The sequence below is a fragment of the Rhamphochromis longiceps genome, linkage group LG17 (assembly GCF_057381845.1).
Source record: "Rhamphochromis longiceps isolate RC_006_pf linkage group LG17, R_longiceps_female_GT1.1, whole genome shotgun sequence".
NCBI classification, from domain to species: Eukaryota; Metazoa; Chordata; class Actinopteri; order Cichliformes; family Cichlidae; genus Rhamphochromis; species Rhamphochromis longiceps.
Genome location: NC_140573.1, coordinates 10,653,741 through 10,675,699, shown reverse-complemented (window position 1 = coordinate 10,675,699; position 21,959 = coordinate 10,653,741). Strand labels below are relative to the sequence as shown.

The following is a 21,959-nucleotide window of genomic DNA, read 5'->3' as shown; positions in this document are numbered from 1 at the left end:
TTTTGTTTCACTGTAACGGGAGTAAATCCCTTCATAGATTTTGCCATGTGTTGCATTTGAAAATTGTCACCGGTAAACTCTGATCATTGAGATCCTCTGTAGAAGGATTCTGACAGGAGATACTTGAATCATTTTCCACCCATACTTGTTTTTAAAAAATACTCTTGCAGAGATTACGTCACCTAAATTGGTGCAACCACGTAAACAGCATTTTTAGCTTCACAGACCGCTGCGTGTTTGCAGTTTTTCACCCCAAACCTGGTGAATATACCATTGGGGCTTACAAGTGGTCCGAGGGGGCCGCCCCACTGGTTTCTCCCTTTTTTTCCTTCTTCTTCTTCTTCTTCTTTTTTTTTTTTTTTTGTTAAACAAATTCAGGATGATTGCGGATGCATGGGGCCATTCCCGACTGGCTGGGGCCTGCTTTCAGAGAACCGCAGAGCCCCGCTGTTCCTTTATTATCATAAGCAGATTAGAGGTAGGGGGAACACACTCAGATGCAGATAGCAGCCGAGCGGCCCATTTCAACCTTGCATTAGAATGGACCGAGCTGCATGTGTCGCCTCTCGCAGCCTTTTAAGCACAAGATGAATCTTATGTAAGGTTGCCGGGGGCCGGCATAATGAGTGCACGAGGGAAGGGGTGGGTGCGTGGGGGATCCGCTCCTCTATTTATTATCAAATGATTAAAAACAAAAACAACAGAAAATCGTCATAATAAGGCCCGATATGTTGACTTTCAGTTGGGATTTCATCTGGTTGAAACGGAATTTTTTTCAGGTGTGTGGACTTCATCTCTCTTTAATTATCGTGACTCTCTGGCTTAGCGATCCAGGCCAGGAGATGTGTGACAGGTGACTCGGGTTTTTCGGAGCTTTTTTATTACAATATATTCAGTATATATTTTTTTGTCTAAGGGCGGTTTTTGTGATAAAAAAAAATACTGAGGTTTTTAGACTCTTCTTTTTTAAGCATTTCCTTGGCGTTGAACTGAACTTCTAACTCATCCTCTACTCCCCTCAAGTTTTGCAGTCGCGTGTAGGTCCCGTGTTCTCCACTAGGCGGCACTGGTGTCACGCAGCACAGAGGCTCTGGGCACCTCAAATGCAGTTTGAGCGCGGGGGGGGAGAGAAAGAACTAAAACAAGTGAAACTAACACTTCCAGCACAGACCCCTCCCCACAACAAAAACTTTTTTTTTCCTCCCAGAGACTCTAAAGCCTGATAGTTTCGCACTCTGCGGCATGTGTTTCCCTACACGGTAATCTCGGCCTGCTTCGGCCTGAGGCCGCTCTTTCCTCTCTCTCTCTCTCTCTCTCTCTCTCTACCCGCCCCCCCCCCCCCCCCGCCCCCCCTCTGTCTCTCACACACTCACACACACTTTATTTGGCTGACACGCTCGTTCGGGCTCACTGAATGAGCTGCGCCTTTTGTGCAAACACACTTTATCTTAAAATATTCCTCACCTTTATTTCTCCCCCTCCTCGCGTCCCCCGGTAAGGCCTTACTTCGCCCTCTCTCGCTCTCTCTTACACACACTACAAAGCCCTAACAACAACAGCAGCACTCGCAGTGGAAGTGACGTGGAGTAGGGTCTTTGTCCGGACAGATGTAGCGACAACATCCCAAACAAAAAAGCGCTTATTTGTGCTGAGATGAGCCCGTCTGCCTTCTGTGTGTTGGCATTCAACTTCACTAAAAGGGACAAAAAGGGGGGGAAACATCTTGGATTACCTTTCCTCTTTTCAACGCTAAAAACCAGCTCATAACCCCCCGGCCCTCCCTCCTTCATACGCACACACACTCACAAACGCACACACACACTCAGACACACAGTCATTCGATGCTTTGAGTTAACTAACAAAGTTTATTTAAGTGTTGTTGTGCTTTTGTTCTGATGGATGTGGGTGGTGGTGTTGGTGAGCGATTGTTGTAAGCGGAGGGGAATGAGTGACTTTTCGATTTTGGGGACGAGGGTTAGCTCCCGCAGGCTGTGGCTTGTGTCGGACGCTGTCTCCACCTTTAGGGTCGAATGATGCTGAACATGTTTGATAGTTGCGCATGTGCGTTTGACTCCCAGCTGTGGATTTGTTGTTAGAAGTAAAGTCTAAAGGCTCTAAAAATCATTTCCTGAACGTTTATACTGTCATTTATTCTGTTTAGTTTTTTATCCAACTTTAACTTTCTGTGTGGGGCTAAAAGTTTGCAAGCAGCCACTTTCTCGCTTCTGCATCACGCGCTCTCTCAGTATGAAGTGTGGAAATAATCATCAAGTGCTCCCATTAACATGTTCCCACAGAAAAATCCCCATCAGCCTGGAAATAGTAAATATGTACTTGGTATTGGCCATATGGGCACCCTGTGTATGTGTGTGTGGCTCTCTCTGTGTGTGTCTGGGGCAGGCAGACTCCGCCCCTTTATGCTAATTAAGGTCTCCCATTGGCGTGTCGCTGGGAAAAAGGCCGGCTCTGATTGGCCGAGTCGAACCCATTTATACGCTGACAGCCCCCGGTCGCATGAATGGTTGTCTATTAACTTGTTTCACAAACTATCCGGAGTTGTCACGGCTCGGCTCGGGCGGACAGAGGCGAAAAAGTGCGGGTTTGTTGACGCTCGTTTTCGGAGAAGCGACGGGAGAAGTTTTGTGGACACAACATTAGCGGGGAGCTGTTTTGGAAGAAGGCTCTCTCTCTGCGCGCTGAGAGGGAGAGAGAGAGGAAAACAGAGCGAGTGTCTGTGTGTGTGCGTGAGCCTGTGTGTGCGTGTCTCTGTGTGTGTGCGTGTGTGTGTATATGCGTGTGTGTGTGTGGAGAGAAGCGGCTTGATGCTTGTTGTTTTTGTCCAGAGAAAAGTTGCATAGAGAAATCCCGGCAGGTAACTTTTCGCTGCAGCCCTGCTCGCTCCTCACTGTCCGCTCCTTTGGCTGCTGGAGTTTTTCTCTTGGCTTCTTTGTTTTTTAACATTTTTTTTTCTGGGATTCAACTTTTTTGAAATTAAAAATCTGTTCCCGATGTATAACATGATGGAGACTGAACTGAAGCCCCCAGCTCCCCAGACCAACACGGGGGGCACGGGCAACACCAACACGTCCGGCACCGGCAACAACCAGAAAAACAGCCCCGAGCGGGTCAAGAGACCCATGAACGCCTTCATGGTGTGGTCCCGGGGACAGAGGAGGAAGATGGCGCAAGAAAACCCCAAAATGCACAACTCGGAGATAAGTAAGAGGCTGGGCGCAGAGTGGAAACTCCTGTCGGAGAGCGAGAAAAGACCTTTCATCGACGAAGCCAAGAGACTGCGGGCCCTGCACATGAAGGAGCACCCGGATTACAAATACCGGCCCCGGCGGAAAACCAAGACCCTCATGAAGAAGGACAAGTACACCTTGCCCGGTGGGCTGCTGGCTCCGGGAGGCAACGGGATGGGGACCGGGGTCGGGGTCGGGGCCGGGCTGGGCGGCGGAGTGAACCAGCGCATGGACAGCTACGCCGCGCACATGAACGGCTGGACCAACGGGGGCTACGGCATGATGCAGGACCAGCTGGGTTACCAGCACCCGGGGCTGAACGCGCACAACCCGAGCCAGATGCAGTCCATGCACCGCTACGATATGAGCGCCCTGCAGTACAACTCCATGACCAGCTCCCAGAGCTATATGAACGGCTCCCCGACATACTCCATGTCCTATTCCCAGCAAACCACGCCAGGGATGACCGCCCTGGGCTCCATGGGGCCATCCTCGGTGGTGAAGTCCGAGTCCAGCAGCTCCAGCCCGCCCGTTGTCACCTCGTCATCCCACAGGGCCGCCCCGGGCTGCCAAAGCGGGGATCTGAGAGACATGATCAGCATGTACCTGCCCGGGGCGGAGGTCAGCGAACCGACCGCCCAGACCAGGCTACACATGTCCGGGCACTACCAGAGCGCCGTGCCCGGGACGACGATCAACGGCACGCTGCCGTTAACACACATGTAAGAGACATGAAAGCAAGAAAGAAAAGGAGAGAGAAAGAGAAAGAACTTTTATAAGAGAAACTGTGGACTACTTAACGTTGGACTATTTTTGTACAGAAAAATTTCGGGGTGGGAAAAGTTGTATAGAAGTCTCCAAGAAAAAGAAAAAAGGGACACACGACTCTTTTTTATTTTGTCTTTTTTTTTGTCTCACATTTTATTCTAAGGAAGCTCTAGAGGAACGGTAGGAGATCCCCCACCACAGCCACCATCCCCACCCCCTTTCACTGACGGATGAAGTTTGGAAGACTTTAGAAAGTGGGAGTCGCAATCAAAAAATGTTTTATTATTGCAATCACCCTTTTGTACAGTATTTATCAAAGAAACATTACAATCAGACGAAATTTGTTTGTTAAACTGCAAAAGGTTGCATATTTCTTTTTCTATTTCTCTTTTTTTTCTTCGATTTGTTTCATTTTTCCTGTTTTATATAAAGCAACGCCAGTTCTGCAGATAAAAATATAAAAAAAAACAAAAAAAGTGAAAGATAGCAGAGCTGAAATTCTTATGGGAGCTCATTTAACACTTCACAACACTGGAAAGAAAAAGGGGACATGAAACGAAGCAGGTAAAACTGCTCTTTTTGTTGTTGTTGTTGTTGTTTTCATTTTTAAAGGCAGCATTACTAAACATTTTATTTCTTGGAAAAAATATATATATATTAAAAAAACGACGCCTTTTTTGTTTTTCCTCTCAATGCAGCTTAAAATATAGGTTCTTAATTTATATTTCCGTCTCCCACTTTTCATCTGTTAGAGGTATATGACGCTTGTACTTTTTATTTTTTATTTTCTAATTGATTTGTACAATTTCTGTATATTTCCTGTGATATTTTAAGTTTTTATTTCAAAAAGAAGAAAAATTGTTTTGGGTTTTTTTCTTTTCATTCCCGTAGTTGTATTTTAAGAATTGTGGCCTGTACGCAGAACAGCCAACCACTCCATGTATATATACTGGAACTAATACCATCCTTATAACAGTTACAATTTCAGCTGAGTATATATTTTTTTTTCAATATGCAGTTTGAAATGAATAAATTTTGGAAATTTGGATACTTGAAATTGTTTGAGTTTTGATTTGATTCATCACTGGGTTTTCTTTATCTTGTTGTAGTTGTTGTGTGCCAGGCAGTCATCACATGTTAAGTTGTCGTCTTCTTTTAAATGTGTACTGTAAATTCTAGTATTCTTAGTATTCTACTAAGTGCTTACAGAGTACAGCTTTGGGGCGACATGCCTCCTTTAAAGTCCACAAATAACTGTGCGTCGTGGTTAACCACGTTTCTATTTTCTAGTTCCTGCGGATGGCCACATCAAGCCCAAAGTTTGTTGCCTGTTTCCTAAAAAGTGGGGGGAAGATTTTTCCACCAAAATACCCATCATCCCCAGGTATAGACTGTCATTTCTCCTCTTTTATAATTATTACTATTAAGAGCCGGTTTACGGTTTGATGTTTTTTCTTTCTCTTTTTAAAAATGTAATATACAAACTACATTTTTTCCCTTTCTTTCTTTTGTTCTTCTTGGATTACTGGGCCTTCTTTTGTAAGGCTGATAGATGACTGATCATGCAGGAGCGCTAATGCCAGGCGCAGATCTGATTCCAGGTTATTTTAGATTAGAGAAGAGAATGTGTGTCATCCGTGGGTTTTTATTGTCTGCTGACACCGTGTTGCAGTGTTTTTTGTGTTTGTTAAGGAGTATTTTCAGCAGCTTAAACCTTTGAGTTCAGGCTTTATTTCCTCTCGTTCATTGAGTTTATCCAATAATAATGATAAGACTAATGATAATAATAATAACAGCAACAATAATATCTATTAGTTTTGGAAGCTTTCTCTGTGTTTCTCTCACTCCTTTCAAAACACGGAGCTGGCTGATCAGGCTGAAATAGACCAATTAGGTGGAAATTGAAGGTGGAGCCCTCTTGAAGGGAGCCTGGCCGGGATGCTTTTTCCTCGGCCGTGTAATAGCTCCACGCCGATACTCGAGTGTGGTCATTTTAATTTTAATGTTTAATCAAACGGGCCCTGCTGTTTCCCGTTAACCCCGCTTCTCATGGTTCAAGCTCTCCGGTGACTTGCTGCACACCACCACCATCCACCCTTATCCACCCTCATCCACCCTCTGCCTTAATAAACAAAAAACAAAAAAACAAACGCATACAGAACAGACTCCAAAATAATCCACCCATGCACCTTTCTGCCAACCAGGCGGATTCCTCCCAATCATAATCATAATAATAATAATAATAATGATCCTTATGATGAGCTAACAGCTCGCCCTGAATTTAACAAACGGTTTTAAATCTGTGGGGGGAGAGTGTGTGTGTGTGTGCGCGCGCGCATTGGGCCGTTGTGTCTTGCAGGCTGTGTCCCGGGGGAGCGGCAGATGAAGAGGCCCCTCGGTATTCATCCGTCCAGTTCTCCATCTCCCTCCCTCTCTCGCTTCCTCCTAATCGGACCTTTCGCAGGTCAGGGGATCGTTGGGAGTCCCATTAATTATTGATGTAAACAGTTGAATCGGTTGTAATAGCCGAGAGCGCTGGTGATAAACAATTTGTTTTATTAATTAATTTATTCCTGCTTAAAAAAAGAAAGAAAAAAAAGCAGACGCGTAAAGATCTCCTGTTATGTTTCCAGGAGCGCCGTGGGCCCCTGCAGGCCCACGGGGCCCCGCAAAATGATCATTTTTTTTCCCGGCTGAGCGTGGCACCTTTGATGTGATGGAGGGGAAAAACCTTTAAAAGGCAAAGAACACCAAACATGCTCGATGGGCAACTTATATTTTCCGTGGCGTGTCATAAGACCTGTGGCTGACTGGTAAAGACTTCCATGTGGACACAGGATGCTTGACTTGAGGCCGTGGGCAGCTTTTATTATATTATTATATTAATGCTCCTATTTTCTATTACTGCCCCATACCCAGCCACTTTTTTTTGTTTGTAACCCTTCTGTAAATGGTTTGCTCTCTGTGTGAGCGAGGCAGTCACAAACTAGGACACTGTGAATGTTCACTCGGAAAACACTGATATCGCGCTATCTCGGTAGAAAAATATTAGCCCCGCATTTAACCCCGCGTGCTTTCCAAAATCTGAGCTGGTCTGAGAGGCTCTGAGCTCCGAGCCCGGCGTTCCTGTTCAAACAGCACAGCTGATAGCGGGAATTAAGTGGCCTGCCTAAAACGTTACACCCCACATGTGGTGTTATTAGTCCACGGGGACGCTTTGAACGCGTCTCAGTGTTCAGATGTATGTTTGCTGCACTTTACGCAGTCAGGTGTGTTTTGTTTGGCCCGTGTAGGTTGAAGCTGGGAGGCCCGGTTGAGGTGTTCCCCTTCATCCTTTCGTTCACCCATTACTCCCCCATCCGACCGTTCATCCATCCATCCATCCATCCATCCATCCATCCATCCATCCATCCACCCACCCATCCTTCTGTTCCTCGCGTGCAGAGTCTGGCTGCCCCAGCTCGAGGATATTTGGCCTGCAACAGGTGGTAAGCGCGCGCCTCCTGTTTTTTTTACGCCTCGGGTTAAAAAAAAAAGAAAGAAAAGAAAAGCAATAAGCTCTCAGATGTTATCTGTGATAACCTGGTGTGCGTCTGTGCCCATATTGACGTGCGTGTTCCGTTACAAAGGTGTTTCTATTAAATGCAATTAAAAATATAATGACTGTAAAAAATAAAAAGCAGCGCAGCTTCTAACAGGACATCAAAGTGGAGCCGAGCATTTTGTGTAAACGCTGTGAAGTGAGCTCAGATTAAACTGGCTCAGCGAGGCCTGCTGGAATTTTAATGTAAATAAATGAAGAAACGGTGGATCGAGTCAGACCTGTCATTTATCCTGGACAAAATCCAAATCCCGTGTTTGTTGTTCAGATTATATTATTATTTATTATTTAATTAGGTCAAATGACCCACCTACCAAACGCGCGTGCACACACACGCAAACACAACGAGCTTAGTGGCCTGTAATCCCACGAGAGCCACTTTCCCTTTTCACCCACCACGCAAATAATAAGGGGGGGGGGGGGGGGGGGGGGCGCTGACGTCACCCGCACGTGAAGCGTCTATCTCCGTTTTCATAAAATCGCTGTATGATTTTTTTTTCTTGCAGGTTTTTTACAACATAAAAACTCTACCAAGTGTACACGCGCTGGCTTTGAAACCAAGCCGTTATTATTATTATATAGTTAATAACAATTATTATTATTTTTATTGTTATTTTTATTATTTTAACAAAAGGCAGACACAAGACTAAATGGGAAACATGTTTAGTAATAAACGAGCCGTGATGAGACAAAACAAACAGCCATGGATCTGTGTGTGTTTTTATCATTCTGTCTGTGTAACTGACGCCATGTTTAAATGTCGGTCAGAGCACGATCACGGTTCCCTAAATAAGGGGGAACCCGGCCATCCCCTTGTTCTCGGGCCGGGTGCGGGGTACGTGAAAAAAATTGGACCGCTTCTATAAATAATCCCAAACGCCCTGTTTAGATCCGTCCTCTCGTGTCGCGTCGTTATTCTGCATCCCTCAAGTCTTTTTGTTTTTTAAGGCTGCCTGACATCTCTGCCTGCATCACAGCGCAGAGAAGAGTTGAATAGCAAAACTGTCAGAGCAGAGAGCTGTCGTGTGTTTCAGCTGCCCGTGTGTGTGTGTGTGTGTGGAGCGCAGAGGGACTGAATGGCAGCCAGTAGCCTGCTGATCTAGCGCAGGTGCAGGGGTTCTCTCTCTCTCTCTCTCCCTCTCTCTCCCGCTACTGCAGTGAATAGGACCACACACTGACACAGACCAGCATGCCATCAGCCTCGCGCTGCTCTCGGCCTGCATTCTCAGAGGCTCGAGGCCTCTGCGACAGCCCCCACCCACCACCCCTCACTCCCTCTCCCACCACTTCTCCCCCTCCTCCCCCACCCCGTCACTCGTAGCTCCAGCTCCCGTTTATCATCTCCGTTCATTGATGCTGACAGCTTTATAGAGCGCCATCATTAAGGACATGCACAGTTTGAAGGGGGATCACGACTCTTTAGTAAAAAGCAAAGAAAAAATCCCCACAACCAAAACACCAGTGTCTCTGTTTCACCGTGCGGTGCCTCAGGTGTCCGCGTTTTGTTCTTTTCGTGTCCTCCATCGGCCGTGAACGCGCACGTACAAAACTTTGGAATTCACTCCCGTTTGCAGTAACATTAAAGTTGCTTGATTGTTGTTGTTGTTTTGGGGGTTTTTTGCTTTACTTTCCATTGTGCCTAAACTCTTTTTTAAATATCCATCACTAACTGCATGTCATTACGAAATCTGCATTCCGTGTTCCCGAATGACACTTGTAAAACTCGTGTTTCACACCCACGCGGTTGCATAAACGTGATGTAGCCTACTCCTGCACTCTACTTACTTTGTTACTTTTTTAAGGCCTTTTAGAAATTAGCGCTGCAGGCCTCGCTTAAAGGCCTCCCGGGCTTCCTGAACCTCAGTGGAACATAATGTAAGGGCTGCAGATCGATTAAATTTTCTTGATTAAAGCTGATCATGGAACTGATCATATACGCCTCATTTTGCTTCTTGTATAAAAACTGAAGCCAGGATAAAGAAGGCTGGGAGAGGGATGGATACAGAGGGATGTGAATATTTTTTTCCCCTCTGGCTAAAACAACGTAAGGCCTGGCGCAGGTTGCTGTAGCCTGGTAGGAAACCTCTCTTGCCATGCGCTAAAACGGACCCGAGCTTTGCCACAAAAACGAGTAGAGTCGATAAATTAGAGGGCTCATTAGAGGAAACAAATCTTTACTGTTCACGGGCCACTTACAATATATTTGGAATGAATTCTAAACTCCATATATTTATATATATATATCGAATCGAATTTAATAATTAAGGATAACTTTAATTATTTTAATCTTTGTTTCCTTGCATGCCGGTTTAATGTAGCTGTACTTTCAGTCTTCATTTCTGTCATACACTCATTAAAAAATCTAGAAATAAAAAAACACACACACACATACAAAATGCAAGTATCAAAAAGCACATTGTCTAATTCGAGTTAATACAGCCATAATGACAGTATAATGGCATGCCAATTGGCCTTTTCCCTTCACAACAATGCTACCAGATCAGCATCTCTTTATTATTTAATAACGTCAAACGCTTGGCTGGCTGTGCTGGCTGCTGAGCCTGCTGGCTGCTGTTGGGGAGAGGACAATGCAGCTCCAATTCAGGAGTTTCACTCAAGAGCTATATGATCGCTAAAAAAGAAAAGAAAAGAAAGGAAAAAAAATCAAAGCGATTAGAGGAAAGCCAGAGATTACGCACTGCTAGTGACGCTGGCGGTGCGCAAAGGTGTCTTAATCAAACCAGTGTCGCGCATATTTATGCTCTTTCGTCTCTTTAGAGCAACAGGTGACCGGTGTGAGGTCCGTTCCTGCAGTTACAAGTGAAAATCGGTCCTTTCTTGTCCGGATATTAGGAGACCGGTGAGGGCGGTGAGCGTGCACTAAAGCATCCTCTACATATACTAGTTTGTCGGGAAAGTCCACCCAATGTCCGATTATAAATAAAGAGTGGACATCGGAAGTGATTCAAAGGCAGAAAGGTATAAACTCAGTCAATAATCTCAATTAAAAATAAATAAATAAATAATAATAATAACAATAATAATAATAATAATAATAATAATAATAATAATAATATGCATTTTTCTTCTGTAGACTTTATAAAACAGAGCGACAATTTCCCGACTCCCACAGCATGTCGTTTGTCTGGAACAACATGAGCGGGTTTCTAGGCTGACTGCCACCCCAAGGCCGGCTCAGGCAACTCAAGGAGACCCGGGGGGGGGGGGGGGGGGGGGGGGGGGGGAGGGGAAAAGGAGAGGGAAAGTGGACGGGTGGGGTGTTCTGCTGAGACACAGAAAGGGCCGATCTGTGCTGCAGTGACTGGCTTTTTCTTTCATTATAACCCACCACACCCACCCATCGACCGCCACCACCCCCCACCGGTGAAAGTTTCGATCCACTTGGCTGAGGTGTCGTACTTTTGATTTTCGACAGCGTCACTTTTCGAATTAGGGCGAATTTGAAACCGAGGTCTCGATTTCTTTGCTCCCAGAGTCAGTCTTTGGATACATTTAGTGTTCGTTAGTCTACACAGCCGAGAGCATCACCGAAGCTCTCAAGCCCTTTATTCATGTTCCACATGGAGAAAACCGATGTTTTTTAAGCATTTATTTCTTTTTTCTTTTTTTTCCGGCACTCTTTATTTTCCAAACTGTTAAAAGTCAAACAATAAAATACCGATTGCACAGGAAACACGTGGCAGACAAATTTTGATTGATTTGAATTTTTGCACCAGATTTCCGCGCATGAAGCCAAAGATGAGTGTGACAGCGACATATTGTTTCATGTTAGAATGAGTGTAGCTGACAGGTTTACTGTCAGGAGCCTGTTTCTGTCGGGGCACCATAGCTGGAGGTGGTTTGCAGGCATTCGGAGACTCTTTGATAGAGAAGGCTGTTGAGCTGATGGGACTGAATCATCATTAACAAGCCAACAGACACAGGAACCCCCACCACCACCACCCTCCCTCCTCTGGTCTCATTTCCCAGCATAGACACTAACCTCTTTCACTCTGTCATCAGCCCGACTCTCTCCCTCTCTCTCCACCGAGTCCAGCACAACAGCACAGTCCATTGTTCCCGGGCCCCCCTCCCTCTGCCTGGCCCCCCGACCCAACTGTTGACCAACAACTACACTCGCACATTAAATCGGGAGGGGGCGGCGGGTGCTGTCCTATTTTAGAATATGACACATCTAGAAATGCATGCTGAGAAAAAAAGTGGGGCTAAATGGGTGAAAAGGTGTGGTTTTAGTGTTTTAGTACAGCAGAAAGTCCGGCCAAATGATACTAAAGAGCATACACCCATTATGAAGACCGTTCTAGAACAGATAAAATATATTTAAAACAGTCTGATATTTTGCAGACTGGTCCAACGCAGTTAGCTCATCTGATTGCTTTTCAAAATAAAAGCAAAGACGCACACTCTTAAAAAAAAGAAAAAACTCTAGCCTTTTTGTTTTTCTCAAACTGAGATTTTTACCTATTTCTTTTTTGCTTATTTATGGATTATACAAAGTTCGTAAATGATAAATGTTAAAGCAGGCTTCAGTCTTTTCAAACCCAAGAACAATCATACATCAAACCTGGACAATATCCAAACAGTACAGACAGAAAAACCACGAGAACTCTGATCACTTTTTCCAAACCCAAACAAGTGAAACAGGCTTGATCATGTCTGTTTATAGTGTTTGAATGGATGTTTCTAAACTGGGCCACCTTTTAGTAGTGTATCTACAGTTTTAACAACATTGTTATACACTTTAAACAAAGTATACAACTTTTACCACCCAGTGCTACTAATATTTAATTAAACCAGTGTAATTTCAGAGGGATTCTGCTGTCATTGTTGTGGAGATTGTGGCACATGTCATCAGTCAACACTGGGTTTCGTTTTTAAGGAACACTTGGAAGAAAATGTGTTCATGTGGGGTTTATAAGGTTAGACTTGTATTACAACATGTCACAGAGATGGTGCAGTTCCTGAAAGCCTGCTGAGATATCAGCACGACACTTTCCTCTGCTACAAGCGCAGTGTATACATACACATAGGGCCCGCTTCTGTCTTCCCTCACTTTCCCCTTATTTTCTCTGGTCTCTAACTATCAGATAAAGGCTGAAAACATCCTCCATGTGTCATTTGCCAAATGGTTTTATGGTTTGGGCCTCAGCAGCAGCAGGCACATTTTGATTTGCGGCGATACTGTTTTGATAACTCGTGTCGACACGCAGATCACTTTCTGTCACGTAGAAATGCCATAACTCTTCCAGTATTGAATTATTTATCTGACCTTCTCTTTGTTTACTTACATTGTATTCTGCATCCTTAGCGAGTTTAAACATTTTGCATTGAAGCAAGGAACTAGAGAAGCTACAAATGTGCTGGTTTAAACTGACTGAAATTTGTCAGACAGTTCAGAGTTCAGGGAATTTATGACTCTTTATTTGGCCCAAAACAAAATCCTACTAGTGTTTTCTCCCCCTTTTTTTCAAGAATTGAAAACATAGAGTCTTAAAGGAAGGCGAACACGGCGTGGCATGGAACCTTCCCTCTTTAAAATTTCTGCATTTACTCAGCTCCGAGCGAGAGCAATTTCCTTTTATTATGCGTAAAATCTGGCTCGCTGGACGATGGTGCGGACTGTAGTGTAGATTTCGATTGATTGCATCAGTCACTATCAGGCTATTCTGGAGCTGGTGACTCTGAGGTCTCCCTCTCTTCGTGTCTCTGACAGAAGCTGTTGTTGAATGGAAGAGTGGCCTCTTTCAGTGTGGGTGTCCCCTCGGGGCCAACTGGGAGAGATAATCAGACAGGACAGTTACAGACAGACGGACGGATGGACGGATGGGCAAGCAGATGCAGTAGACTGAAGTTGTTTCTCCCAGACTCACAAGAATTTGAGACTGGGGGTTGTAATGGTGGGCAGGGTTATTATTTTCTACACGTTAAATGTTTCAGATGGTGTTTTAATTCGCTGTTTTCATTCTTCTACCTTTAAAAGTCACTCAGCGAGGTCTGAAATCCCGTCTGCAGATCTGTAGTGGATATGCAGCAAAATCTTCTGTTTTATCTCACAAGTGGGTGCAGATTAGCTCAGATTGGACTGGATTAGATTAGAGTCTTGCTGCTTCTTGTAGCACAGCACACACACGAAACAGGAAGAAACTAAGATTACTGTAATGATTATAAAAATATAGAAATCAGCTCTACTCATAAATGATGATATGAAAACGTTAATTATTTCTGAAAATCTGTTGTTAAGAAAAAAGATGTCACCTTGTCTTTGATTATATTTACCTCAATTCATCCTAGTTTCTCATTTCATCCATAAAGATACAGACTTAGAAACCAGGCTTTAGTGTAACATACTATATGCTCTTCATCTTCTTTTTATCCAATCGGGAAAAGCATTTCTCTCTAGGGAACCATAGTTCTGTAGCTGAAGAAAGTGTGTCCCTTAATGTAACTCTGCACCCAGATATATTTGAGCTTTAAAGTGTTCATTGTGCGCTGTTAGGCTACAATACTGACATTTTTTTTACTACAGTTGTTCATTTATTATGATTTGCTTCACTGATAGTGCCGGCGTATATTTTCCAGAAAAAAAATACATCAAAACAAAAAATCTTCTTGTACACTGAAGCATTAACTATTTGATTGAGTGGCTTAATCACTAATATGTGATCTTACAAATGTGATAAATGTATTAATATGAAAAAATAATCGCAACCCACCCCCTTTACTCGAGCTCATATTTCAAAAGATTGCATGATCATTACAGTGCAGCTCATTGCTGGAAGTTTCCATCACAGGTTTATGAGTACACCTGTATGTGTGTGGGTGGGTGTGCGTGCGTGCGTGAGGGAGGGAGGGAGAGGGACATGGCAAATATAGGGCAGAAAGTGAGAGAGAGAAAGAGAGAGAGAGAGAGAGAGGGAGAGAGAGATGTCTGCAATAGGTTGGGTTGGGCAGGTCAGTGCTGCAGCATTTGATTGTAAATAAGCGAGGAGTCAGTTCACACGCCGATCAAGTGACTGCCGGGAACAAGCGAGCCATTTGAATCAGGTGGCTATCTCCCTATCTGAGAGATCAGAGCCCTGTCACCCCCCCCCCCCCCCCCCCCCAACACACACACACACACACACACACAACCTGCCTCCTCCCTGTGCTCTCGTCATTGTGTGTTGCACAGTAAAGGGACACACACGCACACACACATGCACACAAATGAAATGACATGTCCCTCCCTGCTGGCTGTAAGGGCAGGCAGAGTGGCTGGATGAGATTTCACTGTCTCACGTTAGAAGAGGAGAGGAGGCAAGAGGAGAGAAAAGGAAAGGAGGAAAAAGAAAAGGAGAGGCGGCGAAAGGAAAGGAGAGAGAAAGAGGGGGACCCCCCCCCACCAAAAAATAAATAAATAAATCATCCAGAAATCTTTCCTGTTACCGGCTTTGTCGTCTCTCAGAGTCCCTGCAAGGAGAAAGTGGTTGAAATCATGTTTCTGTTAAACTCGTGGCACAAAAAAATCACTACAAGTCAAAGAGACCTCATGGTTACACTGTAAACTTGTTCAGTCTTTAAAATGTGAAGTAAAAAAACAGATTAAAAAAATGAACGGCAACACTGAAACCACAAGACAGTTACAATATTTTGAATCCAGTAATGACTCCAGATATTGTCTTTATAGGGAAATAAAATAAAACATGAGAAGATGAACTAACAATTAATTTTCAAAAGGGCTGGCAGTCGATTTCCATCAACAAATCACTAAATTTGTTCCTTCAGGGCAAAATTCATCAACAGCCAGTACCCTCTTTGCACTGACCATACAACCCTGAGAAGCCAGAGGATGCTCTGCAGCTACACTGCTTGTCACAATAAATACCTGTGAAAAATGGATCCGACACACACACACACTGCATTCACACGCGTTCTCTTTTAGTGCTGCGTCTCAACAACGGCCCCCAGGGGAGTCGATGATGTGCGACAGCTGCTCCCTGTTCATATTGATTAAATGACAGCCGGGATCATTTACCGATTTACAGACTGACGGAGCTCAAACGTACAGCGCCGCCCCGAGGGAGCGTTTCGGACTGTTAGTCCAGACAGCCTGCGGTTTATGTTCACAGCCGCCGCTTTAATGCGAACATCATCCTCTACCCCACTGTGTCCCTCAGGACACACTTAAAAGATTATGCTGTTCATTTTCGATGTTGAGATCATCACTACAGTGACTTCTAAACAAGCGCAGATTAAGTCATGATGACACGGTGGCATTGCAATGTAGTGATAAAAAGGTGATTTAAAGGAGGTTTAGTAACTGTTTGTGTTTGTTTCACAGTCAAAATTTCAGTTTCCTACCAAAAGGACTTTTAGGATTCCACAATCACTGTATGCATGAGAGGCATGACAGGAAGGGAGGAGGATAGCTGGAATTTAAGACAGCAAAAGAAAGGATGGGACAAGACTGGGATGGACTTGGCAGGACAAGGAAGGACAAGACAGGTCAGCCTGGGCAATATGTAGCAGCTATATTTAATGTGATAGGATAAAAAGATGCAAAATAAATCAGGGGAATACAAGAAGAGACATGAATGGCTATAAAAAGTGAGGACAGGACAAGAGAGAAGAAACCAGACAGCGGGATGGAGAAGCAGGGCCGGCTGTCCCATTACTGGGAGTTTTGAGTCTCTTTGTAGACTGTGTCGCCCTGGGAATGAGCCAGGTGAAGCTGTTGAGCACAGATTAAGGCAAAGATGGATCAATCGCCTTAATATTAGGGCGCGTGAGTGACAGCAAGCCCGGGGACACAAACACCCAGACTATTGATTTTGATCTCTCTTGAATTGCTTTTCTCAAGGCATACGCATGCCATCAAACATTTACAGTTGCACACACATAAAATCATGACAGGCCTCATTGCTTTACCTCCGTCTGTCATTCTTTCACTATTACTGTCTAAATCAGACACAGTCCAGTTGACTTTTGTTTGAGACTCGATGGGCAGGAACCCTCTGGCTGTGCTTCTTAATGAGCTTATAAGATATTTAAACAGTAGGAGGGAGGTGACTTTAAGGAAGCCATTAGCAATAAATTGTTGCCTACTAAGATGGTTACAGCGTGTGAAGAAGCGTAGCCTGAAAAAGTTCAAACGTGCCGATCAATGCGCGTATTAGAAATTGCAAAGTAACGGCAAATTATCCAATAACAGTAAAAAAGCAGAAGGAGGTGCGAATCCATACATCGTTTTCACCAGTCCAGTCTTCAGTGCTCTCAAACAAAGAAGCGTGGAAAACTCTCGAATAGTTAAAAGTATTATGGATTCATATAAAGGCTACTATTACAACTTTCTTCCATTTACTTTGGTATGCCTGATTGCTTGAAATACTACAATATCTATTAGCCTTGGATGTGGTTGCTATGGAGAAGAAGCCATTCAGGGGCACAAATTAGAGCTGTGGCAAATTTAACATACTGCATTATTATTATCATTATTATTTTTAATTAACTTGCTTATTTCTAACTTTTGGATCATCAACAAAAACTGGCATAGATGCTTTCCTTTAAAAAAACAAACAGTGTGGCTCAGGTGGGAGAGCAGGTTGTCTACGAATGGCAAGGTCGGTGGATCGATGCCTGACTCCTCATAATCTCCTTCAGCCCGTGTGCCAAAGTGTCTTCGGGAAAGCTGAGTTGTTCCTGATGCAACTGTGTGAATGTGTGCGCGATTGGGTGATTGCACGAGTGACTGAGACCTGCAGAAGAAAGCGCCTTGAGCACTCAACTGAGTAGAAAGGCAGCATGTAAGTGCCAGTCCATTTACAGTCACAGTCCTCAGATGAAGGAGGTCATGGTTGTTGCGTGGATGGGTAGTAAATTAAAAGAAATGTTGATTACACGATGTAGTGGCTATAAATTAAGTGCATTATCTGCACTGAAATTAGTCACAAGCCTTGCTTTACATGGGGTCAGAGAAGAGTAAGAAAGAGCTTTTGTTTTTTCCCCGGTAGTTATTGGTCGCTTTCCCCCGTTAGCTGGGATAGATGCTCGAACAACTCTGTAACTGTGGACTGGACTAGGAAAGTGTCAAAGTGTCGACCGGTAGAGAGAAACCTGCCCACTTATTGTCATGATACATTTTTTTAAACCAAAACCTCTCCCCAACTGTATTAAGTGTTTAAACCTTGATTACAAAGGTTACTGCCTCTAATTAAGCAATCATTTAACAACCGTGATCCAAAATCTGCAGCTGGACTGATTTCAACCTTTTGCTGTAGGCTCTGTGATTGGATTTATCTCAGCACAATGCTTCCTGAAAGTTACTCTTCCAGGTTTTGTTTACACAAATGTGTGCCTTTGACAAACCTGCTCATCTTTTGTTCTGACAATTCAATCAGTCGCTTTTTTTTCTCCCCAAGCTCTGGGAGTGCTCCAACTGCCTAACGCTATCCAATGAAAACCAACAGGACTTTTCCTTCCAGATCCCCGCACAACCCACCCTGAATTATTTCTTCCGTTTAAAGAGGGGAAAAAAGTGCAAACTGTGCATTTACTAAAAGTTGAATGTACACAAAGGTGAAGGAAATGTGAAACAAGCAAATAAATATATAAAAAAATCTCCAATGTGGCAGTGGATGATGGGAGGGAAGTCTGCATTGGGAGCAGTGGCCTAATAAGGCTAAATACCAGACTGTGAATAATCTCCCAGTAAACTGTCTACTCATGAAAAACACAGAGATGCAACAGCAGCAACTCTCGCTTTCTGCCTGGCTGTCCTCCCTGCCTCCCTCTTTGCCCCCCCACCCCCCCACCAGTATCTTTCTCTCTGTCCACACCGCTCTCTCTCTCTCTTTCTCTGTCGCTCTTCTCCTTCTTTACCTCCCTCGCTCCTGCTCTCCTTCCTCCCACCTCTTCCTCGCTCCTCGTCTCGTCTCGGTAAGTAGGATAAGGCTTGGAGAGCTCTGTCGTCGTGGTAACTGCCAGAAGTATTCAGTTTGAAGTTTGAGGAGGTCAGTTTGCGGGTCAGACTAACCCCCCTCCCCAACCACACACACACCGACACACACAGAGCCAAAGACAGAGTAGGGGTGTTGAGGGGACCCCCGTATGGGCCTGGGCCCTTATACATGAGGGGATCCGGAGGGGGAATTGATGTATTTGGAGGGGCAAGGGCCACTGCAAAGCTCTGCTACTAAAACAGTTGTGGTGTCAGAACTTTTAGAGATTTCTCGGATCGAAATTAAGCTGATTATGAGTGATATCGGACATTGTTGTGCTGGGATTTTCTGCAGCTCACTGACTTCAATCACTTTCAGTCCTTTAGTATGATGATCAGCAAACCCACACCTCAATGCTGATTTATGCTAATGGGTGTTTCAAAGCTTTTACGTCTGAAAAGTGGAAGAAATCGAAGGGAGTAAACATAAAGAAAGTGTCTGCTTTCATCTCTTATCCTTCTCTTTTTTCTGAAGAAAATTTTACCTGACAGCGGATTTTGATGTCCTAACTTGTTGAAAAGTACCACCATTGTACTGACAGGAAAAATAAAAGTGCATCTAAAGCTGTTAAAGCTCAAGTCTTCCCCGTCCACGTATCAGAGGAGCTGGTACAGTACTAGCAGCATACAGACACCACCCCCAAAAAACAAAACCATTAATTCTGGCCCAGCGAGGCTCAACGGTCACCAAAGCCTTGTCAATGAAACTTTGTTGTCCCGTTGACTGTAAGCCAAAGTCTCCCCGTGCACACTAACAGCTCTGGCAGTGTGTCCACTCACACCTTAAACAATCTGGCTATTGGGCAAGAGTTTCAGCCCATCAGTCTCCGACAAATGCTTGCACTCCGAGCAGGCGCAGAAGCCCTCGACTGCTTCCACACTGCCGCTGCAGGTTTGGACTCCTCATCATAAACTATTGTAAAACAAAAGTGAGTGAACAGGTTGTAAAGCTGAATCGGTATTAGTTAAACAACCGCTACTGGAACCTGCGCTGTACGCGATAAACTGATTTATTCTCTTGTGGCACAACAGTCATCTGTAAAAACAAGAGATGAGTCAGGTTAACTGAGCAGATGACGAGTAAAGTTTCCATGAATAGTGCTTCTTGTCTCAACTTCCTCCGTCTCTTAGTTTTACTTTCTTTTTTTTCTTTCCCCTCTCTTTCTCTTTCCCTATCCTGGGTGGTTTCTGATGTAAATGTTTTTAGTCAGTTGGCGGCTGAGGCTCAGCAGGTGGTCCACCAAATCCACCGTAACCCCCGGTAACCCCTGTCCAGCCAATCCAAATGCTGCCCTGCCCGCCACTGCGCTTAGTTAGCCCTGACAGGACCTTCTGTGTGTGTGCGTGGGTGAGAGAAAGAGAAGCAGCACTCAAAGGACGGGCTGTGTGCGCGGAGTGGTCATTAAAAGTTTATTAGAAGGTTTTCACATGTTGCGAAATTTGGTTTAAGGCAGATGAAGGCAGATGTGCGCACTGCGTGAGTGTCTGCTGTTTGTTAGATTATCTGTATCTCACATCCATCCATCCTTTTTTGACTGAAACAAAAAAGTTACCCTTTAATCGTTCTGATGTGATTAATACAGCATTTCTGAAATATTTTGAAGAAAAACAGGTTAACCTGGAAGTGAATTCTCTATATGTGTATTTTCTTTTGTAAAAGAAAACAGATAGAAAAATTACTAACCAATATCTATGAAGGAAAAGTGTGCCTTGAGCAAATTTTTCCCAACTAATATTTGATCGTATTCAAATTTGGGACATTTTAAACTCCTAAACCTGTAAAGTCTTCAAAAACTGTCAGCTTTAAAATTATGACATGTTTTTTTTGGTGTAAAGTAGATTCTTTTTTCCCCAAAATCATAAAAAAATATGATTTTGTTTATCAGAATTTACAAAATAAAAAAAAATGAAGTAGACTTTTTTAACCCTCGTGTAGAAAACCTTGAATCATGAGACTAAACAATTTTTGGAAAGGGACAACTAAAAATTAAACTTTTTGAATGAAATAAAACAGCCCATTCATCATTCAAGGTTCTTTGAAATGAGTGCAATTAATAAGATTTAGCTCATTAATAAGACTGTTTTTCCACCAGGGTAAATAAACCCAGAGTAAACTGCTTCTTTGTGAGTGAGAAATCTAAAGTGCAGGATTAAATGAGTCCAATAAAGTGAGTCTGTTGAAATGGACAGCTAGAAAGATAGATATAGATAGAGAAGTTGATTTAAAACTTTTAAAGGAATAAAGTAAACATATATGGACATTCAACAAAACAACCTTGCCAGTATATTAATCATCTGCATGTAAGTTTTATCCTCATAAAGAACAAAGAAAAAGACAGCTATCATTTGATTATCTTTAAAGATTAAAGATGTGACAGCAGCAACAAAAAATCTTGTGAGCTTACGTCAAAGGCTAGTCGTTTTCAGAAATGCAGTGATTTTTAATTTTATTGGAAAATATTTCATAAAGCTAAGATCTGAACTACAATCTGTAGACTGCATCTATATCGTATAACACACATAAGTTACTGTAATCAACACCAGGCAGGAAGACGTTTATCTGTTCAGAACCATGTATTGTTTCGCAGATTAAAAAATGCTGCTGTGTTCTATTCAATTTTTTATTCAGTATTCCTTACATATGTTTATGGGGACATAATAACATTTATTTATAAAAGAAGAGTGTCTTGTAGCAGTGTGTCGGTGTAGTGCTTATCACATTTACCCAGCAAATTAAAGATCACCAGTTTTCCTGAAGGAAACACAAACCCAGGCTCAGGGAACATGCCGCTGAGCAAGAATTTTATTATTAACCTCAAGAGAGTAATTAGGTGAGCGAGGACATTCAGGTTCCCAGAAGTGTTGTCTAAAATCAAAGTAAAGTCAACAACACTAAAAGGAACTGAATCGTGTTGCCTTGATAGTTTGAGTCCTCTTCACTTTTTCTTTTCCACAGTGCCGTATGAACAGCAGCACAGTAAAACTCAGTAAAACTATGACTTCAGTGCTAATCAGATTCCCCGTGCGTCACATGTAGAGAATGGCAACCCAGGCTTCAACCCATCTACTCACTTTGAGTTCCTTTTACAAATACATTTCACCCACTGTTCATCAGAGGACAGAGCGCAGAGCCTTCCTCTGATATATTCAGAATTCACCTAAACACTTCAGGACATTGTGTTTCACCTGTAAGCCAGCATCTCCGCAGAAAGCTCACCCTGCCAAATTAATGTTTGATCAATCTTTTATGAGTTAGTCTTTCACTTCTCCGGTAGTACAAATGCACCATTGGCATCATTGTGCTCACATTTTCTCCGTTACCATGATAACCCTTTACCTCCTCAGTGAT

At 43.6% G+C, this 21,959-nt stretch overlaps 2 protein-coding genes across 13 annotated transcripts in view; both read left to right on the top strand.

Moving 5' to 3' along the window:
- The window catches only part of LOC146649315 (uncharacterized), a 90,366-nt gene that overhangs the window by 45,771 nt on the left and 22,636 nt on the right, over positions 1-21,959 (top strand). For 9 of the 12 annotated variants that reach the window (XM_085385860.1, XM_085385855.1, XM_085385856.1 and 6 more), the window contains exon 3: positions 5,304-5,397. The exons of the other annotated variants lie outside the window; for them this stretch is intronic. In XM_085385860.1, coding sequence (XP_085241986.1) covers positions 5,304-5,397 — 94 coding nt within the window. The remainder of the gene's footprint in view (positions 1-5,303; positions 5,398-21,959) is intronic. 12 annotated transcript variants of the gene reach the window in all.
- Positions 2,508-5,068, top strand: sox2 (SRY-box transcription factor 2). The gene has a single exon (XM_085385854.1). It carries the CDS (start codon positions 3,009-3,011, stop codon positions 3,969-3,971), a length of 963 nt encoding a protein of 320 aa, XP_085241980.1. The 5' UTR covers positions 2,508-3,008; the 3' UTR covers positions 3,972-5,068.

Bases quoted from the DNA above. Each gene is read 5' to 3' on its own strand.
- sox2 (XM_085385854.1), top strand. From the start codon at position 3,009: ATGTATAACATGATGGAGACTGAACTGAAGCCCCCAGCTCCCCAGACC.